This window comes from Scleropages formosus, chromosome 5 (genome assembly GCF_900964775.1).
Source record: "Scleropages formosus chromosome 5, fSclFor1.1, whole genome shotgun sequence".
Lineage (NCBI taxonomy): Eukaryota > Metazoa > Chordata > Actinopteri > Osteoglossiformes > Osteoglossidae > Scleropages > Scleropages formosus.
Window position 1 is genome coordinate 17272742 of NC_041810.1, and position 22452 is coordinate 17295193.

General features: G+C 42.4%; 2 protein-coding genes across 5 annotated transcripts in view; both read left to right on the forward strand.

Moving 5' to 3' along the window:
* The first annotated feature begins 256 nt into the window (after positions 1-256).
* Positions 257-2929, forward strand: LOC108930887 (probable N-acetyltransferase CML1). 2 transcript variants are annotated; one of them, XM_029252432.1, is made up of 2 exons: positions 257-541; positions 1598-2929. In XM_029252432.1, exon 2 carries the CDS (start codon positions 1610-1612, stop codon positions 2300-2302), a length of 693 nt encoding a protein of 230 aa, XP_029108265.1. In that variant the 5' UTR covers positions 257-541; positions 1598-1609; the 3' UTR covers positions 2303-2929. The 2 variants fall into 2 exon arrangements, with proteins under 2 accessions (XP_029108265.1, XP_018601884.2); XM_018746368.2 differs by having other exon boundaries at positions 257-477.
* Positions 2930-5827: 2898 nt separating this feature from the next.
* LOC108930908 (dynactin subunit 1-like) overlaps positions 5828-22452 on the forward strand; it is a 28317-nt gene continuing 11692 nt past the window's right edge. The window contains exons 1-16 of one of the 3 annotated variants that reach the window (XM_018746391.2): positions 5828-5904; positions 10244-10495; positions 10993-11071; positions 12414-12445; positions 13595-13612; positions 14476-14532; positions 15806-15979; positions 16435-16632; positions 17338-17542; positions 17966-18044; positions 18469-18628; positions 19289-19393; positions 19620-19811; positions 20588-20698; positions 20858-21010; positions 21220-21380. In XM_018746391.2, coding sequence (XP_018601907.2) covers positions 10268-10495; positions 10993-11071; positions 12414-12445; positions 13595-13612; positions 14476-14532; positions 15806-15979; positions 16435-16632; positions 17338-17542; positions 17966-18044; positions 18469-18628; positions 19289-19393; positions 19620-19811; positions 20588-20698; positions 20858-21010; positions 21220-21380 — 1952 coding nt within the window. In that variant the 5' untranslated portion in view covers positions 5828-5904; positions 10244-10267. The remainder of the gene's footprint in view (positions 5905-10243; positions 10496-10992; positions 11072-12413; positions 12446-13594; positions 13613-14475; positions 14533-15805; positions 15980-16434; positions 16633-17337; positions 17543-17965; positions 18045-18468; positions 18629-19288; positions 19394-19619; positions 19812-20587; positions 20699-20857; positions 21011-21219; positions 21381-22452) is intronic. The other 2 variants (XM_018746392.2, XM_018746393.2) reach the window with 2 other exon arrangements.

The window sequence follows — 22452 nt, forward strand, 5'->3', positions numbered from 1 at the left end:
GGATTTTTGCACTAATAGTAATTTTAGTAATTTCTGTAATTTTTGTAATTTGTGACCTTGCACTAATAGTAATTTTTGTAAATTTGTGATTTACGCCTTCTGTTCTCCTTGTGTTTTTCTTGTGTTTTTCTTTCCTCATGTCATTATAATTTATGTGATTGGCTGCTGAGAGGATTCACAGAGTAAGAATCTCATTGTACGGTGTAACAAACTGTTTACTGTACACGACAATAAACTCTTGAATCTTGAATCTTAACATAACCCTCTGCACCGTTTCTCCCATGGTTTGCGAAAATCCCCCATAAAGGGGGGTTTGTACCAACCTGGCAACCCTCTCTGTAATCTCAGACAGAGGGGAAACACGTGAGTCGCACTTCCGCCACAGACACACACAATAGAAGTACGCGGAAGCACGCAGGGGTACACGCCAAAGGTTGGGACCATAGATGGGAGAGTACGTGTCTGGAACACAATGGTGTAAGTCGCACTTTGAAGGCTGCTTCCTCTCCAGATCTCATTCAGAACATCGGGGATTGGACGGGTCGGTTCCTGTTTACTGCCTTAGCTCCACTATGTCTGCAGTGTGTCAGTGTAACACTGTTTCATTGTAGTGCTTCAGTGTGACAGTATGTGTCTGTGTAACAGTGTGTCAGTGTAACAATATGGCAGTGTGTCATTGTCACACACTGCTACCAGCTCACTGTCACATTCCAATAAAGCCCATCTTTTGTGTCTCTGGGGTGATTTGACTGATATTTTCGCCCATGTTCATATACCAGCACTTATATCCATGTTTTCATATTATTGGGTTCAGATACAATGAATGGTAACACCCCTGTGTGCTCTGTGCATAAGAGTGTGGTAACCTGATTGGAGTTTTAACCAGAAACAAAAATCAATCTCTCATAAATGGCAAATGCACATGAGATGACAACACTTCAGTCCCCCATCGATTTGTCTTTCTCTCTCAAAAGCAGAGTGTTAAATCCCAGCCCAGTTTACCAGTTCTTACCTGTTTGGTCCACAGATGGTCATTACGGCAGGTACAATAAGCTGAACGTGGTGCAAAAATAATTATGAACTAACAGTGTTTGCTATTATAGTTATGCAGGTAGTAGATTTTACTGTAAGGAAATTTCTTCATAATTAGTGAAATTCCCATTGTTGTCTTCTTAAAAATTTTTGGCGGGGGTGGGTAGGAATGTGGTTAAGATGATGGAACACTGAATTTCTGGGAGGGGATTTCAAACTGTACCCTTCATAGGGGTGTTATTCATTTCTGTATAAGTGCATTAAGGTGCAGGACTTTTGGATAAAAACTGACACTTAATTTGCAGAACATTAGTGATGAGGACATATAGTCTGACATCACCTCGTAACCTGCAGGTTACCAGATCGAATCCCCCTTCCTGATCAAGGATCTCACCCAAAATTGATACAGCAAGAATACCCTGCTGTATAAATGAGTAAATCAGTGTAAGAAACTTGTTGTAAAAAGTCAAACCAAATAAAGGTTAGGAACAGATTAATTTTTTAATAATGAAATTAACAATAAAAAAACTGCAGAGTAGAAGTACTGACATTGTCTCATTTGTAGGATGGTACCAATATGACCAGCTTTCACGTGCGGAGATACCGGCCCGAGGATGCCGAGGCGGTCAAGAAGGTGTTCACCACGAGCATGGGCGAGCACGTTCCCTCCACCTTCTTGCACATGCTCAAACAGCCCCTCACCCAGGCTGTCGCCTCATGCGTCATTGGCGGCCTGCTGCTCAGCTCCAGGTCACTGATCCTGCCGCTACTGGCCTCTGCCCTGCTCGTGGCGGGGAGCCGCCAGCTCGTGGGCTACATCTTCACACGCTACATCCAGATGTGCCTGAAGAAGGACTTGGGTCGTATCCAAGAAGCCTACATGGAGCCCGAGGATCGCTGCTTCTGGGTGGCGGAGAGCGGGGGCTGCGTGGTGGCAACCGTGGCCTGCCTGCCCTCCTCGGTCAGGGAGGAGTGCCTGGAGCTGAAGCGCATGGCCGTTCTCAGGAGCCACCGCGGCTTGGGCATTGCCAAGGCCCTGTGCCGGACCGTGGCCGACTTCGCCCGCCAGAGGGGCTACCGGGCCGTCATGTTATACACCTCGGTGGTCCAGAGTGAAGCTCAGAGGCTATACGAGGGAATGGGCTACGCGAGGGTGGGTGAGGCCCTCGTCCCAGAGATGTTGGCCAAGCTGCTGAATTTCACGCTTATCGAGTACAGGTACGAGCTCCCAGAGCAGAATGACAGACGAAGCAGCTGCTCTAGGAAATGACATTTGTATTATTTAGTTGTCATTATCAGTCGTTCTCTGCTATTGGCAGAAGGGGCCTCCAAAACCTTTTCTGTCTAGGCTGCACTCAAGCAGTGCATTTCATAAGAGAACACGCTGCCCTCCACTATCCTGGGACACACTGGCCTGTGCTCACCTGCATTTTACCCTATTATTAACGGGAGCAGCCTTGGTATGGGTTCATACTGCACCAAGTGCATTTATAGATTTTATTTTAAAGACATTTTTGAGCACAGCATATGTGTGTTTGTACGTCGTTGTCGACAAGGACCATCTAGTCAGACTGGGGTAGGGGCGGGGGTGCGATGTGCGTGCGCAGATGGCTGATTAGACCGATTTGCACATGAAATGTTCTCTGACACTGCGGACGTGTGATTGTGCCCTTTTGTTGGGAACAAGCGTCGCGAGATTTCCAACAGCATATGCACTGGTCTAGGAGAAGATGAACCAGATGAATAAACGCATAAATATCCAGGCCCATATAATTCTGCTCAATATAAAAAAGCAATGTAGTGTTTCATCAGCTAAGAATAACTGAGGTGCTGCATTTTTCCCACCACTTTCTTATGTAATCTCTTTCATTACCTATTAAATATGTATTTTTGTCACTGCTGTTAATTTTTTAAACATATTTAGCTACGCACACTGTCCGAAACCACTTATCCCAAGCGGGGTCGCGGCGAACTGGAGCCTAACCTGGCAGCACAGGGCGCAATGCTGGAGGGGGAGGGGACACAACCAGGATGGGACTCCAGTCCATCGCAAGGCACCCCAAGCAGGACTCGAACCTCAGACCAGCCAGAGAGCGGGACCCAGCCAAACCCGCTGCGCCGCCACACCCCCACATATTTATCTACTAAATTAAAATTACATTTGACCTCACCTCTAAAATCCAGAGCACAACTTTTGACTGCGCTCCATATGAAGTGTTCCTTGTTGCAGGGTGCATTTTTTTTGTCTCATCAAGATATACACAGAACTCGAAGATGCGGAACAACTCCGCAAATATCATTTGCTTCTGAAAAATAAGAAATGAAGAACAGATTGCTGAAACCATTGAACTTTTTTATTACCACACTCACTGTTTCCAAACAAACAAAACCTGGAAGCAATTTGACTGTGTTGTGCAATAGAGCAATATTTTTTGGTCTTGAGGGCATCTCATAAATCCAAATGGTTGAGTATCAGACTCACAAATGCTGGCAAGAGAATACAATAACATCTTAACTTGCACTAAAGGCTAGAAGTCATGGTTCAAAATAACCTTTTTTTCTGTCTTCTTCCCCACACTCAGAACAGGCACTGAATTCTGTATGATGTTTGATAAGGATCACATGTTAAGTTAACCTTTCCCATTGTCTACACAACGTGTATTCTAAGGCATTAAAGCTGGTAAAGTACAGTTCAGCCACTGTAATGTTCTAGAAAAGCTTTAAATTTCAGGGCATTCTAGAAACACAGGTGAAATTATAAATAAGCATTAAAGCCCCTTCATTCCCATAAAATCAAGTAATCCAAGTTATTTACATTGTGTGTAGTGCTGCTTGAAAGTATGTGAACCCTATGGGGATGGACATTAATATTAAAATAAACCTATAAAATTCAAATCTTAAATTTATAAATGGAATAAATGATTAATTTACACACCTGATTCTAATTACCTGCCTGATTTAACTAATGCAACTTGGGGTTCACTTATTTTTGCACTTGCACTACCATTTTTTCTAGAACACACATGATTTCCTTCCTTGATCATTACACACCTATTATATAATGTATTATTATATCAGATAATAATGACTGGTTCCCATTAAATAACTATTCTGTGGTAAAACTAGGAGGCACAAGGGGTTTGCATACTTTCAAGTACAGTGTATGCATTATAATACATATAATTGTATGAGCATATACTTGTGATCATTCCATATACTCTGAAATTTGCCCTGAATAAAAATTTCCAGCTATATAAATGGATAAATAATTGTAGGTAACTTAAAATTGTAAGCCACTGTTGAGAAAATGGTTAGCGAAATGAATACATCTAACTGTAATCACACACACAGGCTGAAGCCGCTTGTCACAAGCGGGGTCACGGTGAACTGGAGCCTATCCCGGGACAGGATGCCAGTCAATTGCAAGGCACCCCAAGCAGGACTCGAACCCCAGCAGTACCCAGCCAAACCAGCTGCGCCACTGCTTCCCCCCATTAACCATAATCACACACACACACACACACACACACACACACACACACACACACACACACATTTTCAGAACCGCTTGTCCCATACAGGGTCACGGGGAACCGGAGCCTACCCGGTAACACAGGGCGTAAGGCCGGAGGGGGAGGGGACACACCCAGGACGGGACGCCAGTCCGTCGCAAGGCACCCCAAGCGGGACTCGAACCCCAGACCCACCAGAGAGCAGGACTGTGGCTCAACCCACTGCGCCACCACACCCCCTAACCGTAATCATCTTAACTGAAAACTACATTCTGACTGTACAGGTATGATGCTGTTGTCATAGGTTACTGCAGACTATGAAATTAGCTGATGCTTTTCTCCAAAGTCACATACAATGTTAAGGTACTTACAATTATTTTCCCCTTTATACATCTGGGTAATTTACTAGAGCAATTCAGAGTGAGTACCTTGCGCAAAGGTAGTACAGGCAGAAGTGAGATTTGAACCCGTGAGTCCAAAGGCAGCAGCTCTAGCCACTAGGCTACTAGCTGTCCCTAGATTAATGTGAGTTGCAAGTAGTTGAGGTTCTGAAGGGCTGCGCCATGGACGAATATGAGGAATTCACCATGTTCTCGATAAACTGACACCATCCGAAGCACCTATGGCATTCCTAAAGATCTCATTCCAGCAGCGAAAGGTCCTGGGGGCTCCATGAGGGAGTTTGCCCTTATTACTTGGGAGGCATTCGGGAAATAGTTGTAGGGTACCCATGAAGGTTGCAGAAACATTTCTATTTATGTTTCATTATCATTTCACTATATACAGGTGTACAGAAGAATGACATGTGGTTTGCATAGGTTCATAATGGAACACAAAGTGACCCTGAGTCACACGCCCCATTTGCCTTTCCTGGGAGTAGGGGGGTGTTAATACGTATCTAAAAACAGGGATGGAGTTACACGTTAATATTGAAGTAAGTTATGTAAAAATAGTAAATAAGTTATTCCCAATACATATTATAATATTATCCTAATCTAATGCAAATAGTTTCAGCAAGTGTGTGTGTGTAATGCTATCCTAACTATAGTTAATGGTTAGCAATATAACCATTAACTATATGGCAATTAATATACCATGACAATGTGTGTTTTATATTATGCTCATATGAATGTGTGTAATTTTGAAATAATAAATAAGTAAAAGAAAACACTGATATACGACTTCTGTAACAGGACTTTTATGAAACATTTATTTTGTTCTTGCTTTGTGGGGGCCTTTTAATTTGAAATTGACACTGCCAAAAAACGGAAATAGAACTGCGAGCAACATCCGGGTTTCTCGAGACCGGTTTCCTACAGCAAACTGAGGAGAACTATTAACTTCTCCACCTGGCAGTTTGGTAAGTAGAAAATGTCCACTGAACATAATCTTATTTGAAATCCAAATACAGAGGGGCAGAAAGCACTACACAGAATATGTGAAATGCCCTTCAAAAGCCCGCGAAGCCTGAGAGGAGCGTTCATGTTGGCAGAGTTCTCGACCGCCGTGCGGAGGAGGCTAGGCCGCTCGATGCGATGATGATGGGTTCCAGACACCTTATCCACTCCGATTTCTGAAAAGTTTAAAACGAATATCTGAAGTATAGGAACTTCTTTTTTTTTGTGCCGCTCCAGCGTCTTTTAAAATACATTTCTTTATACACACATTGATTGAGTCGGAGTTGTGGAAATATGACGCTGCCGGGCGGCGTAAACGGTTGGAAGCTGGGAACGTACTGATCTGATGTTTTATTTCGTAAGTCTTAGACTTGATTAACCGATGTTAGAAATGTCAACCGATTAACTCCATCCCGTGGTGTACCAGACAGTCTAGCAGGTGGTGTAAGGCCAAAAATTCCTAGTTGCAAACAATCGCTGTGCCGCAATTAGAAGATTAGGGAAACTAGACTAGTGAACTGTAGTGCTAAAATCAAAAATGCATAAAAAGACAATACTGAGCGATATCTGTGATGCCACTCGCTGTAGAGATTTTGACCTAAAGTACAGCTGTTCCGTCTCTAGGGGGCGCTCTTTGCAATTTTATGGGTTTTTTTTAAAGTACAATACTGTATGATAAACTACGGTTCTGAGTTAAAGTTCTTAAAACTAATTGTTTGGCACATTATGAAAAACAGTTCATTATCTGTGATATTTTTAATGAAAAGTTTTTTGGAAGCTGAACAAAATTACTTCTCCCCCCCTCTTTTTCCCCAAAGCAACAACATAATTTACCTGTTTATATAGCTGTGAAGTTTTTTTTTTTTTTTTTTTTTTTTTTTTTTTTTTTTTTTTTTTACTGGGACAATTTCAGGGTAAGTAACCTTGCTCAAGGGTACTACAGCCAGAGGTGGAAATCAGACCTGCGACTTTTGAGTCCAACAGGCAGCATCTCTAACCACTACGCTAGCAGCTGCCTTCTGGATGGTGTACATATTATGAACATGAATTCAGAGCATTTGTGAGAATGTGATGCACAAAATCATTTTTATTTGAATCTGTTTTGAGCAGGAAGTCCATTTGAGGATGTATTTATATAGGAGAACAAAATCATACGTTTTACATTAAAGAATGTACATCATCTCACATACTTAGATTTATAGAAAATATGAAGGATAGGGTAAAGCTTTGTTAATCCCTACACTGTAGGGAAACTCACAGCAGCTCAACATGACACGTAACAAGGTGCAGTTATACCAACAGAAATGAGGAAGCAACATGAAAAAGATAAAATTAGCATTGGGGTTAAACTATAACAAATGTAAAAGAGATAAACCAGAGCAATGACTCAAAGTACTTAATGCACGTCCCTGCAACACCACTGACGTCGCTAACACGCACTTTACTAGCTTTACGGAGGTGGGTGGCTGTTGAAAGGACCCTCAAAAGTGCCTCTTTGTCACTGTAACTGAACAATCCGGTGACTCACGGAGATTGCCATGTGGAGGGGGGTGTGTGCGCTATTGTTCATAATGGACTCTGAATTCCTTCTCATCCTGATCATGATGGAGCCTGCTTTCTTCACAAGTTTGTTGGTGAGATGTTTGACCCCAGCAAACACTATTTTGCTACACATTAAAAAAGCTGAGATCACTAAGAACGAACTGCTTGATCTGTCCTTTCTTGTATATCTGTGCCCTCAGAATCAGAAAATCAGCAGCAGGTATATGAAAGCATTTGTGAAATATTATGTACTGTTTGTTTTAAGCCAGCCAGTGAGTGAGGCTTCTTTGGGTGTCACTGTGCATGTGGTTTAACACTGACTGAGCTGGAGCAGTGTTAATTCAGAGAAAGGAGTTGCATATATTTTCCTGCTTTTGTTTAACATGTTTTGCAGTGAAAGACCTAAAATGGGGAAAAATCTGTCTGTTTGGACTCAATGGCTAAATACCAACTGAGATTTTTGTAAACTGTTACATGAGTCAAAGTTGCAAATGTTTTTAGTCACTTTTTCCAAGAATCTTAAACAGAATCTGAAAGTCACCTTTCAGTGTCTGCAGTGTCCCCTTTCTGTTGGACAGCTCACCCCCTCTCCCAGTCCTTTCATTATTCATAAGTGTACAAACAATACTGGGGATATCTTACTGTGTTAAGTGCAAACGAAAGCTGAGAAGTACCTTTGTTAGCCTCCTGGAGCTTTGTGTCTGGAGGGGAGGGCACTAGGACCAAGTGCTGGTTCAGTCTTCACCGTACTCTGTCCGGAGCTTTTAGTTTTGCATCGTGCTTTGTTGCTTTTTTCCTACTCCTCTGTCCCCTTTGGTGGAAGCATGCCTCTGCCAGCCTCAGACTCCCCCCTCAAATTTCCCAGGAGCCTCTGAGGCCAGAGGGGGAGAAGAGGTCCAATCTAGGCAGCTCACAGGTGGCTTGTGATCATGTATGACTCTCGATGGGAGAAACTGCAGGCAGTGTAATTGAATTCTCCCCACCCACCCGTTTAATAGAATTGAGAAAAGGACTAGAACTGTTTCAAAGTGCAGAAGCTTGATAATAACAAGGGACACCATGTCAGTGGGTAGGAGGCCCTCGCTTACCCCTAGGGTGAGTACCCAAAATGATCTGCAGGGTTGTCAACTGCCTGGACTAAATTGGTTCTGGAAAAATGGTGAAATTGTAGCTGCTCCTATGTTGTTCAGAACTGACTGAGTGACTGATACTGTCTACATAAATGTAATCCCTGGATAAACTGTCTGGGTTTTTTCAGTTTACTTAAGTACTGTTGCAATTTTATGTAGACACTGAGGCAGGACTTAAAGACTAAAGTTAAAAACAGCAGTTTCACTTGCACTGAAATATTCAGTGTATAATACATGGATTGTAAATCATTTCATTTAAAATGGCTTTTTACATATTGATTTTTTTTAAAGTTTGTTGCTCTAATTTCTGTGCACCATATCCATGCAACAAAGGAACAAGGGATTAGTGTTAGACATGTCCTCACGGTAAGCTCTTAAATAATCTGCAGTTTGAACCTACTGCATTATATATCAACGTTTACAGTTTTGCTCAGTGTTGTATAAAATTGCATTGAATTAAAAACTAAAAGTTAAACAATAATAGTTGCCAGCTTTCCCTAACATTGCATTGCTGTACTAAGAAGTGAAAAGTTGGCTATGTGATTTGGTCTTTGCAACTTAACTTTCATTTTATGACTGAGAATTATTCTTTTATGTGTCAGAACCCTTCATGACCTTTGAGGTCCTGGTTAAGAACCTCAGTAATCCTCTCAATGGCTTACTGAGGATTGCTTTAGAGTGGATTTGTGAATGGGTATCAGTGCTGAATTGTTTTTGTTCTGATATTTTTGTTGTGCTGTTGATAGCCTAAAGAAGAAAAATGTCATTGTTGACGTTATGGGCTGATTTATGCTACAAGATGTAATTTGAATACATTGGTAAATGATTTGTGCAGGCTGTGGGTACCCACGGTGTTCAGTGTCTACAGGCGCCAATCCAACCTTAAAGCTCCAGTTGACTTCACATTCCACTGTGTCCACGACAAATGGCTCCTTTGTGAGCTTCATCACATGTTGCTCCCAAGCTGAAACCGAGATGCCATTAATTTCAGAAAGCTGCACAGGCATTCATGGGCTGTTGGGATGTTCAGGATGGGTTCTTCAGCATCCATTGTCCAGATAGACACACATGATCATCAGTGTCTTCTAACCATACTTCACTTTGAAATGTGATAAATCGGTCCACCAGTAAGAATTTAAAACCTTTTGATTTTAGGCAGATATGAATCTGATCACAGGCATCAACTTTGCTGGACAGGTGCTTTTGCTGTATATTTTGCTTTTACATATGCATAAATGGATTTTTTTAATACATTTTTTACATTTTAGTACTTTTTTTTTTTTTAAACTTATGTCGGACAGCTATACAAAGCATTTCGCTGCACATCGTACTATATATGGTTGTGTATGTGACAAATAAAATTTTAATTTGAATTTGAGGTGACCCTTTGATGTGCACCAGAGCTGTTTATTGGATGATCAGAAGCTGAAATTGGCACATTAACCTTTCATTATGCTTAAAAACAACTCTAAACCACTAGTGTTGATGGTAGTCACAGAAAAGTAGTGGTATGGTACATCTCCTGCAGTGTGAGTGTAGCGATTAGTCCCCCCCCCCACAGTTCAGTCCTGCACCTATAACTAGGAATTGATGATGCTGAGATACTGACTGTGTGCCTCTCCCTGAACAGCTCACCAGCAGCCTTGTTAGCAAGATGAGCTCAGATGGTGGGGGCAAGCCTGTCAAAGTGGGCTCCCTTGTGGAGGTCATTGGAAAGGGCCACCGCGGCACTGTGGCCTATGTCGGCGCCACGCTCTTTGCCACTGGCAAGTGGGTGGGTGTCATCCTGGACGAGCCCAAGGGCAAGAACGATGGCACGGTGCAGGGAAAGCGCTACTTCACCTGCGAAGAGAACCACGGCATCTTTGTGCGCCAGTCCCAGGTATCCCTGAGCCCCGCCGAATGGCCTTTCCATCCATAAACAAAATGTTCCCCATCCCCACTTGTCAGACAGTCCCAGATCATAGTGCTGCTCTGTATTTTGTGGTGAAAAGGTTCAGAAGAATTGACTCAAATTATTTGATATAAATTAGTAATTTCAAAATTTATGTTGGAGAAAACCTTCTTCCTTCAGATTGTACCTTATGGATGGTCTGAAGGCAATTAAAGTGTAAATTAGCTACTGACTCAAAAGCTTTCATTTTAATGAAGTTTCTGTGTGGATTTACATTTTTTCATTTAGTAGACACTTTCCTTCAAACCTGCATACAGCTTGGAGAAAAACAAAAGTGCATTTCTTTAACAGATTGACGGATATAGGTGCAGACAAGCTATTCTCAAAGTGCAGTCAGTTAGTCTAATACCACAATTTAACCAGTTCTTAGGTAAAGCATTAAAGGGAATAAACAGTTCACTTAAAATTGTCATTTCTTCACCCAGATCCAGGTTGTTGATGATGGCTCTGAAAGCACATCCCCAGACATTCCTGAATCTGCTGCCTCCAGGCTGCCTAAGCGAGGTAAAGTGGGAGGGCAGGAATAGATTCACCCTCAACATAACCCTGCCACATTAGTCCTTTATGCCACATTAGTGGATTGACAGAGGCTGTGATATATTGAATAGATTGAGTGCAAAACACTGCAGCTCATTAATCAGCTTTGTATTGGGATAGGTATTCTTGGGTAATAATAGCACTGTGTGACTGGATGTTTTTGGCTGTGTTTACAGCAGTTATCTGGAGTTTTTATGCTCTAATAAAGGTGTTAGTCTTGTTCAGTAGATCATTTTTACATGTCACAAAGCATAAGTTCAGATGAAGTAAATGCATCTTCTTATGAAGGTAATGATCCGATGAATATGCTACTTTCAGAACTTATTTCCACTGTGTCTCTGAAGTTTAATGCTTTGGAGGCCTAAAAGTAACAATCCTTGATTTGATCAATATAAGTATATTAAAATATGGAAATACTTTTGGAAGATTCTTTTAAAAAGCTATATTTGGTTAAATTGTGTAACATTTTACTGGTAGTAAACACCCTGGACGAGACACAAGTCCTATACAGGGCAATCGCACACAATCATTTACTCTCACATTTGCACGCTTAGGGCAATTTAGAGTCACCAGTTTGCCTGACACATCTTTATACTATGGGAGGAAACCCCCCACGAACATGAGAAGAAATGGGGAGCCAGGTTTGAGTCAAGGGCATCAAGGATAACAGTTGCTTCACCATAAAAATTTTCCTACCAAACAGCACATTGTATATCCTGTTTGATCCATCTGTGTTATGGATCTGTTTTAAACTCCTATTTCTGATAAATAAGCCTTTTGTTAACTTTGTATTTGATATCAGATAATGTGTCCTCTTTTTGTAAGAGAAAGCTTCCATTGTCAGAAATCTGCTGATGTTTTCCTCCAGGCTTGTGAATATCTTTATAATAAACTCTCTTTGACCAGGACATCCAAACAACACTCACTTTAACTCACCCTGACCATCATCTGATAACTTGGTTGCTGTCTCATGGTTAGCTAAAACACACACACACACACACACACACACACACACAGGCTGAAACTGCTTGTCCCAAGTGGGGTTGTGGTGAACAGAGCCTAACCTGGCACCACAGGGTCCAAGGCTGGAGGGGGAGGGGACACACCTAGGATGGGATGCCAGTACGTCGCAGGGCACCCCAGACCAGCCAGAGAGCAAGACCTGGCCAAACCCACTGCGTCACCACACCCCCCCCCCCCCCCCCCCTTTGCGAAAACGGTTGTTTCTTTTGATACTTCCGGCCCTTGTTTATTAAAACACCGCATGCTGTTTCACTTCTGATGCTTTTTGTCTTCACTTTTCTTCCAGAGATTCTGGAGACTCCAAAGTCAACAAAGCTGGTGAGTTATTGAACCGATAACTTCTGCAAGCAGTGTCCTCACTGACCCCACCCACCTAAATGGAGAAACATTAGTTCCTCAAGCCCAGCTGCAGCACTCACACACCTTTTAATCTTCTCAAAAAATTTCTGGCTGCTACACCTCTTGGACTGTGAATATTTCCCAGTTTTATACCAGGTGCTGAGCTTGGTTTTTGTGGTTTGACCCTTGTTTCCCAGTTGGCTTCCCTGTCCCCCACTCAGAGGTGGTTTTTATAGTTTTGCCATCGGATTCCCTGCCACAGCTATGCACTGGCTGTCTGTCCATCTAGATGATGATCTGTTTTTTTGAATAAACTCATTGCTGACAGAGGAGGTGGTTCAGGCAACAATGCAGTCACCATTTCTCCTTTTGAGTACACAGTGCAGTTCTTTAGAATCGGCCTGTATTGTCGCGCAGGCTGTGTGCATTAGATTCTAGATACTGTGAAAGTCAACACATTTATTTTTTCTTCATTTACATCATGATGACCAATGAGAGCACATGCAAGCTTCTTAAAACCAGTTTTATGTTTACGCAGCATCTATGTGCATGCGTATTATGTAAATGACAACATATATCTAATACAGAGACGTTGTGAAATATCGTGGCAATTCTTGGTCCGACTTTATAGGTTAATTCAGAAATATGGAATAGGCCAAATTCAATGATTAAGGAAAACAAACCATAGTTTAGTGATGGGTTGCAGAGCTCAAGCTGGTATTTAAGTTCGCTCTGTAGTGTCTCTACATACACAGAGCTAAAGCTAGCTGAAAAACTGGCACCTGTTGCTACCCTGGGCGGCACACAGCAGCCTCGGTTGACTGCGATCACACTCACTCACAGATACACGCACAGATAGTGAGCATTTGGAAGAAGTTTGAAAATGGTACAAGTTGCACTACAGAGTATGGGAGAGACTGTGAGGACCGATCCCAACTGGCAGTGGAGCCGAGACATGTAAGGGACTCTCAGCAAGTGGCGATGCTCCCAGCTCAGGCACCACCTTGCTGAACTTGCTCTGCTCTTGCTCTTTTTCCTGCTTACATCCAGAATTCACTAGTAACCAATTAATTTCTCTGTATGTATTACTTTGCATATGTTCTCTTCCCTTTAACATGATGAATGTAGACTCCGTCAACTAAGAAGGTAGTTACCTTTGGATTGTTTTCACAGAGCCTTGTGTTATTGTCACATTTATTCTTATTTTTGTTTGGTGGATGGTTTGCACCATTTGTTTTAAACTGTTCTTACCACGACTCACTGGGTGTGTGTCACTGAAGCATGCTGCTTGAAGTGACTGAGTGGAAAGGTCTTTGGTCTGGTGTAAAGTCACAACCATTTTTGGTACAGAGGCACAATATTTTTTCCCCACATTTTGTAGACTGGAGTATATTTCAGGTTTGCTGACAAGTCTCTATGTTCTGTAATTTGTTTGCCTGAATCTATGAGCAGTTACTTCCACGATAAAGCATTTTTACACTTGTGAGATGTTGTATTGAAATTCTTTTTTGCCTTTGATCTTCTGTTAGTTTAACCTACTTGTATTTTAATTCAAAATATGTGAAACATCTGAAAAAGATGCCTTTGTTTTTGAGAGGAAAAAACTTTTGTTGTCATTTGTTTTAATCCAGCACAGGCCAGCTCTTTTCTCTGTAAGCCTGTGTTTTGATGAAACACTTAGTTTTCAGTGCAAAATCCATACTAACCAAGAACTGTTGCCAGTTCTAAAAACCATGCAATATACACAATTTCCAAGTGATTTCCATGCAGTAAGTGTGAGAGTACAGATTTTTGACCCCTTGAGCTCTTTGATTGTATTTAACATCACCTCTTAGGAAAGGGTACACCTATGTATTGCAGTATGTTGGAAAAGGAATATGGGAAAATGGAGAAAAGAGCAGGTTTACATGTTCTTGAGCAGGAACAGGGTTTTGGATGTAATGGACAATGGTCCCAAGCCGCTTCCTTTCCCTGTGCTTTAATCTCTGTCTGCCCTTGATTTCCCTAAGCAATTCTCTTTGAAAACCCCCTTCCCTCTCCACCAGACTACCACTCGTCCCACAAAGGTGAGCTTGCACCCATGTCCGTGGCTTTCGCTGTCTGCAGGGAGGGTCTCCAGGATACTCAGTTTATCCCGCCATTAAAAGATTTAATTTTCACATTTTAAGTACATTTATAAGTAATTTTTCTTTTTAAACCTATTTGTGTAGTGTATCATAATACAGTCTGTGGTTGGTCACAGGATTATATAAAGAAAATGTTTTTTTTTTTTAATACAAACACATTCATACTGGCAAATTGACATTAATTTGACATTTTCATCTGTATTATAGAATACACAAAACAAATTATGCAACTCATGACTAAGCACAACTTGTAGTATCATTGTACCCACAGTAATTAATTTTTACTTTACTCTGACTTTAAACTGAAATGTACCTAATTTTAATTAATATTCTTAACCAGGGGTAATTACAAGTATAGTGACCTGAGGTAGAATGTGTAGAAATGAATATAGCTGAAGAACAAATTCCTCAGTTCTGTTATTCTGAGTACTGTAGGTTTACAGTAGGTAATACTGTTCCAGGATTTTACTTCTGGATGTGATATGTTAGGTTTGGCACTTGAGACTGAAACAGTCTATGACAGTCAGAGTAACCTGTGTACAAGTGTGTCAAGCTGTAGTGTCATGGGAGTAAACTGCAGTGATGTAGAGGAAACCGTAGAGCTGGTGTGTCTAACACACACTCTGCCATACATGATAGCGGAACGTTCCTGGTCGCCTCACTACTTCCTGCTCCCTCCTGTCCCTGCTCCCGGTATGTCTCCAAGGCTCCCGATTCCAGATCAGGGGTCACGAGTCCATTTCTTGAGAGCCTTTCAGTTAGTGGGCACTTTGCCACAAAATCACCAACGGAGATTTGTTCCTGTACAAATCGGGGCACTGGGGAAACTCTGATGCCAGGGCTGGCCTCGTCTGCCCCTGGTCCAGGTGATGGAGTGTCACTGTGACTGCTTCAGTTGCAGGGGGGGGGGTTTGAGGGGCACAATGGTTGTAGGTGTGTGTGGAGTTTTGTCACTGAGGTGTCGTCATTGTCAAAGTAACACTGAACAGATTTTGGGGACAATAGTGGTTAAAAAATATACCTTTCAGCACCTTTGAGTTTTTGGTGTATTGTTATTTCAAAGAGTTTGACATTTAACCCCAAAGTGTTGATTCAAAGGTGAAAAGGTAAGTTCAGATTTAAAATGAAAGATTGGTTTGCTTGACATTTTGGGAAACGGTGTTGTCTGTATAATGTTTTGGAGTGTTCTCTTACTGACGTTTCTCCTGTGTAGACACCCCGGGTCCTTCCAGCCCCTGCTTCCAATTCATCAGGCTCTGCCTCACTTATGGAAATGAGCACAAGCAGTAGCAGCCCTTCCCAGACCCTGCTTGCAGCACCTGTCATCCCCTCGCCCAGTAGTGCAGTTGCACCTTCTGGAGCCCTGCCCCAAGCCACACCCAGCAAGGTCAGCCCCACCTCTCCCTCAGCCAGAACAAGGATTAGCATCAGACCAGATTTCAAACACCTACATTTGTAGATGCTTCATTTATTACCTGAAGGTAAGATCTCTGTTTGGGGGAGTTTTCTAGAGTGTGTGACATTAAAGCAAGAAAACAGGCTTTTTTTTGGGTCTTCTCTAGAAAACATAACATGGACTATCGCTGTTTGGTTCTGTTTGGAATCCTATTAGATGTTCTGGACTGTGTTCCAAGTCCCTCCCTCCTTGTCACTTTACACATTTACAGGCTTCCACACCAGCATTTAACTCTCCCAGTGCTGATCTGAGGTCAGCAGTTTAATGAGGAATCTGGAGCACGCCGGCTGTATCTCGTATGGGAGATGTTCAGGGTACCTGCACTCATTGGTGTGGACACGGAGAAGGGGCTTGCTAACTGTGGTCCATCCTCAATCTACCCCCAGGAGGAGGACACCCTGCGGAGCCAGGTGAAGGACCTGGAGGAGAAGCTGGAGACGCTGCGCATGAAGCGGGCTGAGGACAAGGCCAAGCTGAAAGAGCTGGAGAAACACAAGATCCAGCTGGAGCAGCTGCAAGAATGGAAAAGCAAGATGCAAGAACAGCAGGCCGAGCTGCAGAAGCAGCTGAAGGAGGCCAAGAAGGTACCGCTCTGTTCTTTTAGATGTGTCATCTAGCTATCCAGAGCACTGAACCAGGAGCAGATTAACAGCACTAATCTTACCCCGTTCCCTTTAGACTAAAGGCTGAAACTGTTCCTGGATCATTGCTTGAGTGTAGGTAGTAGCCAGATTAACTGAAACATGAATCCATTATTGGATCTTAAACACATCAGATTTTTACTTGATAGCCCTGAACTGCTGTATAATCGGTACAAGGTGATTTAAGGTACTGTAGTAATTCTTACAGTTCAACCTGACTGAAGATGAAATTCATTCAGTGTCTTGCAGCCAAAGAATGCAGAGTGAAAACAGGGAAACTATGGTACTCCCTCCACACTCTTCACAACTGAAGCGAAAGAATCGGTTACAGTGTAATTTTACGGGGAATAAACTCCAGATTCCTGGTATATTTAAAGGGGATTAAATATCACAAATATCATGCAATGAATATTACTTAAACTTTTTATCTATTAACATTTTCAGTAAAAACCAAAAATGTGTGGGTGATTAAATTATTTCCCTCTCTATTCTTGTCCACAGAAAGTGTGGTCTTTTTGTGTACATAGTTTTAAAGCAGTCATTTGCTTTCTCCAAAACTTGGTATCCCATACAGTTGTCACTAAATTAACCAGTTTAGTGTGGGTAACCCAACATGAACCATTTGCACCTCTCCCCCATCTCCTGTAGGAGGCAAAGGAGGCTTTGGAGGCCAGGGATCGCTACATGGAGGAGATGGCTGACACCGCGGACGCCATTGAGATGGCCACGCTGGACAAGGAGATGGCAGAGGAGCGAGCAGAGTCTTTGCAGCAGGAGGTGGAGTCGCTCAAGGAGAAGGTGGAAGAGCTCACCATGGATCTGGAGATCCTCAAGCATGAGATTGAGGAGAAGGGTAAGCAAATGGTCCCCAGTTACTGATCTTAGATTCTTCTGTGGCAGCTGTACACATTTAATGGCAGGTAAAACTGGTGGAAAGCCAGATGCAGGAAAATTGATTTTTGAGAAGTGGCTTCCAAGCAAATTGGCGAAATGTCAAAATAATTATGTGGACATCTCACTTTTATGTATGATATTTAAAGCCCCGGAATCGCACACAAAAGTAATTTGTTCTTGGTTGTTAATCTGACAAGGTGGCACATTTTAGTAAAAGGTGCAAATGCTATATTGTTCTACAAACTGTGTTGAAGTGAAAAGAGAAACCAGGTTTTCTGACAGGATCTACCACACAGCAGTGGGATACACTGAGAAGTGTGTTGCAGTGTATTTCCCCCCAATGCTGTACTCTTTTGTAACCACCATGGTTGGTCCACCCCAGGCTCTGACGGCGCCGCCTCTAGCTATCATGTGAAGCAACTGGAGGAGCAGAATAGCCGACTTAAGGAGGCCCTGGTCCGGTGAGTCTTCCCACCCATTACCCTCACAGATATTTACCCCTGCACAACAGCTTACTGTCATGGTAAACTTGTGTGTGTGTGTGTGTGTGTGTGTGTGTGTATATATATATATATATATATATATATATATATATATATATATATATATATATATATATATACTGTGTAAATAAAATTATTTTTTCTATGAATCATGAGTCTTAAAGACTAATAGATGTGCAAAAACCATTTTCTACAAGTAGGGAGATTAAACCTTGCTAAATATGTTGCTACTTGTCACAGAAATTGTATTTTAACTCTGTTAAAATGTCAGCTTTTGACTCTTGCTGTGAAAGACCCTTGGCCTCCATGAACTGGACGTTCATGGCTGAGAATGTGGTCTTCCAGCTGTAGTGAGCCTCACTGACATTCAGCCTGCCGGCAGGATGCGAGACCTCTCAAGCTCAGAGAAGCAGGAGCATGTGAAGCTGCAGAAGCAGATGGAGAAGAAGAACGCAGAGCTGGAGTCTCTGCGCCAGCAGAAGGACAAGCTGATGGAGGAGATGAGACAGGCTGAGCAGACCATCGATGAGCTCAAAGAACAGGTCAGGTGGCTGAGTCTGCAAACTGCCCGGAAAAATTTGTTTGGTTATTTTCTGAAGTTTGACTCTAAAATCTCTTGCTATAATTGGCCATGAACTGAAGAACTGGATTTTTATAGGATTTATGATTCTTTCATGTCTGTGCAGTTGAGTTAATGTTTCCAAGGTCCACAGATTTACTGTTAATCTGTTTAAGGCTTAAGCAGGATGTGTGGTGGTGAACTGGATGAGCCAGAGATTCACTGGAGGCCTCTGAGGGAATTTTATAGATAGATAGATAGATATATATACTTTATTAATCCCACAAGGGAAATTATGTTACAGCAGCAGAATACAGGTCTTAAAATATTTGCAATATTAAAAAAAAAAAAAAAAAAGTAGAATGTAAATTCCCTTCTGTATCCATCCACCAGTGTTAATGGGGGCAGTTGGACAGCCACATCTTTCATTTAAAAAAATAAAATAAATAAATAAATAACAATGAGCAGATGACCAAACTACAGTGTCTGGGTACTGAAGTAAATGTGCTTACAACTGGCTTTTAACATATGTCTAGGGTGGTGAGGACTTTGTTTCTGACAAAGCTAATCGTCAGGGCTATGACCACTGTGTGGCTCTTGGCTTCTGGGGTTTTTGGTGTTCACCTTTGATCTCATGTCCTAGGTGGATGCTGCACTGGGGGCAGAGGAGATGGTGGAGACTCTGACAGAGAGGAATCTGGACCTGGAGGAGAAAGTTCGGGAGCTGCGGGAAACAGTTAGCGACCTGGTGAGGGGTTCATCCACCCCAGGAATGCTACCGTCTATTCTTCATGCAGAAAAGTACCCCCTAGGTGCTAAATAACAGTGAAAGCTCAGCAGTCAGTGCAAAAATGAGTCAGAAGTATCCAGAACCCTTTTGGTTGAGGGTAGAGGCGGAAGTGTGAGTGACTATGAGTTGCAGCCCAGTCATGGTTAAACAGCACCATGGGCTGTGTGACTTCCTTCACACACAGGAGGCAATCAACGAGATGAACGACGAGCTGCAGGAGAATGCACGTGAGACAGAACTGGAACTGCGGGAGCAGCTGGATCTGAGTGCAGCCCGTGTGCGGGAGGCTGAGAAGAAGGTGGAGGCGGCCCAGGAGACTGTGGCAGACTACCAGCAGACGATCCAGAAGTACCGTGAGCTGACTGCACATCTCCAGGTGAGTTGTGAATCTGTATGTCACAAAAGGTAAAGCACGGAGGTTCTCAGTTCTGGCTCCGTTGTGGTGGAATGACCTTCCCCTCTCACTCAGAACTGCGGAAACTCTGTCTACCTTCAAGAAGGGTCTGAAAACTCACTTTTTCCAGACTCATTTCGCCCAAGATCTCTCCAGCTCATGTATGGTGTAAATGTTCATGCACTGTAACTTTGAGCACCCCCAGATAAGCCTTTATACAGCTGCTACTCCAGCATTGTATTTGTGTTTGTATGTTACTGTAAAAATAAATTTGGAAGGAGGTTATCAGGATTCATCTATCCTGCATTTTATGCACCTACTTGAGCAATGAACATTGGTGCGTCAAGTGGAAGGTAACAAACTAGGTTTACTTAAGTCACATGTCTGCAGCCATGTCTGTTAATGTAATGCACAAGTAATATTTTTGCTGAGATGTACGTCGCTTTGGAGATAAGCATCTGCTAAATGAATAAATGTAAATAAATGTGTGGTCTGAAGAGCCTAGCATCCATGGGTTCTGTACAGTATGTTTATTATCTAGAGTGTTTTAGATCTGTCTCAATTCTTTTTCAACAGTAGTTTTTATTCTATAGAACTCTTTTAATAGACTTAAAGCCATATTTTTATTTGTTCTTCAGCATAAAAGGCTCAAACTATTTCTTCAAGGTTGTGTCATCTGAGGCTCCTATGCTGTGGTAAATGTGAATCTAAACATCATCTTAGGTTGAAAGGAAATGTACTCCTTCTGTCGAATGTAGGAGGTGAACAGGGAGCTGACCAACCAACAGGAGGCCACGGCAGAGCAGCAGCCCACAGCAGAGCTGTTTGACTTCAAGATCAAGTTTGCTGAAACCAAAGCCTATGCTAAGGTACGACCACACCCAGAAAAGGATCTGGCATTGTATAAACTGTGGTCTATTTCACCTTCCAGGCTTCAGCAAAACTTGTGAAAAGGACCAGTGTCAAGACAGCCTTCCATGTGCTACATTTGACCTTGAGCAGTCCTGTCTCTGTGTTGGTACATGCAGGCCATCGACATGGAGCTCAGGAAGATGGAGGTGGCTCAGGCCACCAGGCAGGTGTCCCTGCTGACCTCCTTCATGCCAGACTCTTTCCTGCGGCATGGAGGAGATCATGACTGCATCCTGGTGCTGCTGCTCATCCCCAGGCTAATCTGCAAGGTGGGGCTTCGGTGCGGATCTGTGCTGTTGTCCTTTTCTCAAAATTCATTCATGTGAATCCATGTTGATATTGCTGTTGGAGCCTTTAGTTTAACTTTTTGAATACTTATAGTTCACATTGTTATACATTGTGCAAGAATGTACTGTACTGTGTTATGTTTGCAATAAGGTCCAAGCCACGAAGAGCGTGTTCCTTGTTTTGTTTGTAGGCAGAGCTGATCAGCAGGCAGACACAGGAGAAGTTTTCATTGCACGAGGGCAGTGTGGCACATGCCAGTTTGCGGGGCAGTGCCGGGGAGCAGCAGAGCTTCGCCGCTGGCCTTGTCTACTCCCTTAGCCTGCTGCAGGCCACCCTGCACAAATATGAACAGTACGTTCACGCCGCTTGCACCCCACCTTTGTCACATTAATGCCTGCCACCAGATGGCGATCTCAACCCAGACTGGGAAAGTAGCCACTCAGGCCTTTCTCAGACAACCACTGGCGATTTTGCAAGCACACCACTCTCATTGTGAGCTTCTCCAGATGTTATTACATTGCCATGAAAGTCTGAAATCCCTCCAGATCTTCAAAGTGATACCTCTGTTTTTGATTTCATCTCGGGATTAATATTAATGGAGTTGTCGGTGCATATCATTTACGGTGATATCAAAGTGAATTGGATTTTTTTCCTCCATATAGATAGAGGTCAAACTGTGTCAGCATCTTTCCAAGTGGAATTTCTGACAGCACTAGTCTTTTTTTTTTTTTGCTTACAAAGCATTTGGTGGAGCAGAGCACATTTCCACTGATCCTGTTCTTGAAAAGGAAGTGCCACTTGACCTCTGTTTGTCTGTACATTTTACATTTGATGTTTAAGATTTCAAAACACGATCCAAGGATTCTTAAATTATTCAAAAAATGTGGGATTCGTCAAGCAGATTAAAGTTCAACATATTTACACAAAAACCATCCCTGCCCTTGTGTAGTTTTTACATACATTGCTTCCTTAAAAGTATGTGATGCCTATAGGGATGGACATTATTCTTGTATAAAATTATTAGAATTAACAGATAAAATGAATCAATGATTAACTTGCACATTCTATTTTAATTACCTACTTGGTTTAACCAATGCAACTTGCGGTTTATTTTTTGCACCTGCACTACTTCTGTTTTTCTGCTACACAGGATTCCTTCTAAAGCAGCATGGAATGGGTCATTACACACCTAAATAACCATTTTATGGTAAAACTAAAGGGCACAAGGGCTTCACAGGCTTGCAAGCAGCAGCAGTGTGTGAATGTGTAGCCAGACAAGTGTTCTGTGTAAAAACTTGCCCTCTTTTGATCAGTAAACTGTAGTTTTGTCTTCAGAAGGCCATCTGCGTGCATAGTTTTGATCCCAGTTCTTTTTGTAATTACCAAGTCAATTTGACATTTTGGATTTCTGGCAAGACAATGT

What these genes read in the sequence shown, in the direction of transcription:
- LOC108930887 (XM_029252432.1), top strand. Translation starts at nt 1,610, where the DNA reads ATGACCAGCTTTCACGTGCGGAGATACCGGCCCGAGGATGCCGAGGCG.